This window comes from Helianthus annuus, chromosome 4, assembly GCF_002127325.2.
Source record: "Helianthus annuus cultivar XRQ/B chromosome 4, HanXRQr2.0-SUNRISE, whole genome shotgun sequence".
In the NCBI taxonomy this organism is placed as follows: Eukaryota; Viridiplantae; Streptophyta; class Magnoliopsida; order Asterales; family Asteraceae; genus Helianthus; species Helianthus annuus.
In genome coordinates, this window is record NC_035436.2 from 166,628,278 (window position 1) to 166,631,228 (window position 2,951).

At 40.9% G+C, this 2,951-nt stretch overlaps 1 protein-coding gene across 1 annotated transcript; it reads right to left on the reverse strand.

Annotated features, from left to right (window-relative positions):
• Positions 1–204: 204 nt before the first annotated feature.
• On the reverse strand, positions 205–1,590 carry LOC118491125. The gene is made up of 2 exons (XM_035988598.1): positions 869–1,590; positions 205–279 (listed from the first exon to the last, which is right to left on the reverse strand). The coding sequence occupies exons 1-2, from the start codon at positions 1,562–1,564 to the stop codon at positions 262–264; spliced, it is 714 nt and encodes a 237-aa protein (XP_035844491.1). The 5' UTR covers positions 1,565–1,590; the 3' UTR covers positions 205–261.
• Between the last annotated feature and the right edge of the window lie 1,361 nt (positions 1,591–2,951).

Sequence of the window (2,951 nt, forward strand, 5' to 3'; positions counted from 1 at the left end):
CTGAAACATTTGGTATGTTAGTATCACAAGCATTTGAAGAAAAACATTCATCACCACACTTATTGTTCAAATCATCCACACAAACATTATCAGTTTTGCCCAAAACAACAGGCTCACAAGACGAAACGAAAGCAGAAAACGACGCAAACAAAGAATTAGTAAAAGCAATGTCAGACTCAGTAGGTTCAGAATAATGTTCAAAAAAAGGTTCAGACACATTTGCAATAACGACTGGTTCACTCCCATGAACATCACCACATTTTACTTCAGAGCTATCATCTGCACATGACAATGAAACGTTAGGATCAATTGTGCCTTTAGGAACAAAATTCAATGGTGAGGACTTTTGTGGCTCAACGTGTCTGTTATGAACAGACGATTTGTTGTTATTTGAACCATATGTCATTTTACTTTCGTTCAGCATCTCCTCCTCTGTCATTGGCAAATAAGTGTAATTATCATTGTACGGAGGAGGAGTCTGATTATAGCCCAAACCTGACCCTTTCTTTTTGGAATATGCCAATTGTTGATCGCACAGATTTTTGACTAATTTACTGGAGGAATCGAATTTCTTAATGTTCAATTGATTTATTTGATATTTATCCCTAACATTCTCCAGTTCTTTAGTCACCTCACACAATTTTTCTTTGACTATCATGAGTTGGGCTTCGGCTACACTGACATCGTCCTTGAGTTGAACGATGTCCTTACGCTGAGCTTCGATTTTCTCTTTGAAAAGTTTTTCGTTTTTCGTTAAAGTAAAATTTTTACGTTTAATTTCATTATAGTCTTCGATTAGCTCAGCGTTGTGAATTCGATAAGACTCAACTCGTTCTCTACATTCAGGAGTGCAGAAAACAGAAATTACCTCTTCTTTCGTGAGACCTTTGACAGGTGCTGACAGGATTTGAGTCATGAATGCAAAATCATCAGCTGCAGTCTCTTCCTCTGGCTTAGAGCTATGTTCGCTTGAGGTCATGAAAGCAATGTTGGATGTAGCAGTTTGATTCTCTGGAGCTGATATGTTCAAACGCTCAATTTCTGAAGACCAATCAAAGTGAATGTTGGGCTGTACCACCAGTGCTTGTGCTAATCCTTGCGGCTGTGGACTTCCAGAAGCTTCAGCATCTGCTATACTGGTAGTGGTCACAAGAGCCCTTTCTCGATTAGGAGTTGCAGGTTGACCAGGTGTTGCTGGTTGCGTTAATTCTGCAGAAGCTTGATCTCTGTTTACAAGTGGCTTTGGGCAGTTACGAGCATAGTGTCCTTCCTCATGACAGTTGAAACAACGAAGATTAAAGGGCACTTTAGCAGCTCCATTCCATGCATTTCCCCACCTGTTTTTACCTGTTTTTCTCACAAACTTTTGAGCTCTGAAGGCAGCCATTGCCATCTGCCAAGTGATATCCATTTCTTCAACATCATCTGGATGAATCTGAGACAGATCATTAGGACTCCACTTTGGTGGATCAAGCTTTCCTGCAATGAAAGCATTCAAACAGTTGATCACTGAAGCTGCTATTTCCAGTTTTTCTTTTGATTGACTGGCGAAGAAGGCTATCATTTCGTTGTTTGCAGCGAAGGCAGAAGTAGGAGCAACGGTAGAGACATTTCCAGCATTTTGAATTGAAGGAGAAGTAACAGTAGACGCTGAGGAAACAACTTGATTTGAGGATCCAGGTGAGTGCCCCTTTGCTGAAATTTGAGAAGCGGATGAATTATTGCGAAACATCTGAAAACCTCCTTGAGACAGTAAGGCTGTGTTGTTGTTGTTGGAAGAGGCGGGAGCAATGGAGAAACCGGCAGCTAGCATACTGTTCTTGTAATTCGTTTCTCTTTGCTTATCATCCAGTTCGCATGCCTTGATGTGAGAGATCATCTCAGACAGAGTACATCTAGCTAAGTCTTTTGTCTTCTTGATCATTGCAACATGATGATCCCAACTCTTAGGCAGTGCATTGAGAAGTTGTCGATTGGAGGATGCATTAGTTGTATGAATCTCTTCCATTTGCATTTGAGTGACTAGCTTCACGAATCTCTGAATCTGATTATCTATTGTTTCACCATAAATATGGTTGAAGTTGTTGAAGTTTTGTTGCAGCAAGTTTCTTCGGCTCTCTTTCATGTCTTCGTTTCCTTCATACACTTCAATCAGAGAATCCCATAATTCTTTGGCAGATTTGCAGGAGCGAAAGCCAATAGCAATATCAGGACCTAAACCCATAGTTAAGTAGGAAAGAGCACGATCATCTTCTTCAACAATGAGCAAATCATCTTCAGTGTATTTATCTCGAGGCTTTTTAATCTTGACATCTGGTTCTGTAGGACTTTCCATCATAATCTCCCTAGGTCCTCTCAAGATACTGCGCCATAGCTTGTAATCTTTAACCTTCAGATGCTGTTCAAAGCGCCACTTCCACTCGGGAAAGTCATTAGCATCAGTTAATCTCGGAATACGTGTTGTAGTTCCAAGCTTTGAGTCCAGTTCTTGTTTTTGAGTTAGGGCAGACAGTTCACTGTTGTTCGATGACATGGTTAATTAATCAGTTAATTAATTAATTGATTTTATTAAGTCCAAAGTCAACAGTCCAAATGTCCGTAACACAATGTCGTTGCGAGTCGAAACAAACGGGTTGCGAGTCAATACTTCAGTGATTACGAGTCGTAATGGCAAAGGTTGCGAGTCAAGTTTGCTGTGGTTGCGAGTCGTAACTGGAATGGTTGCGAGTCGTAATAAAACAGAATGAGCCGAAACCAAGGTTGCGAGTCGTAATGTCTTTGATTGCGAGTGGAGACCAATCTTCTGGTTGCGAGTCGTAACTGAGGCAGGATGAACCGAAACCAGCAATGGTTGCGAGTCGTAACTGGAACGTGATGAGCCGCAACTGAGTGATTGCGAGTCGTAACCTGCAAAACAATAAGTGATAAGAACTGTTTACTCACAATCCCAA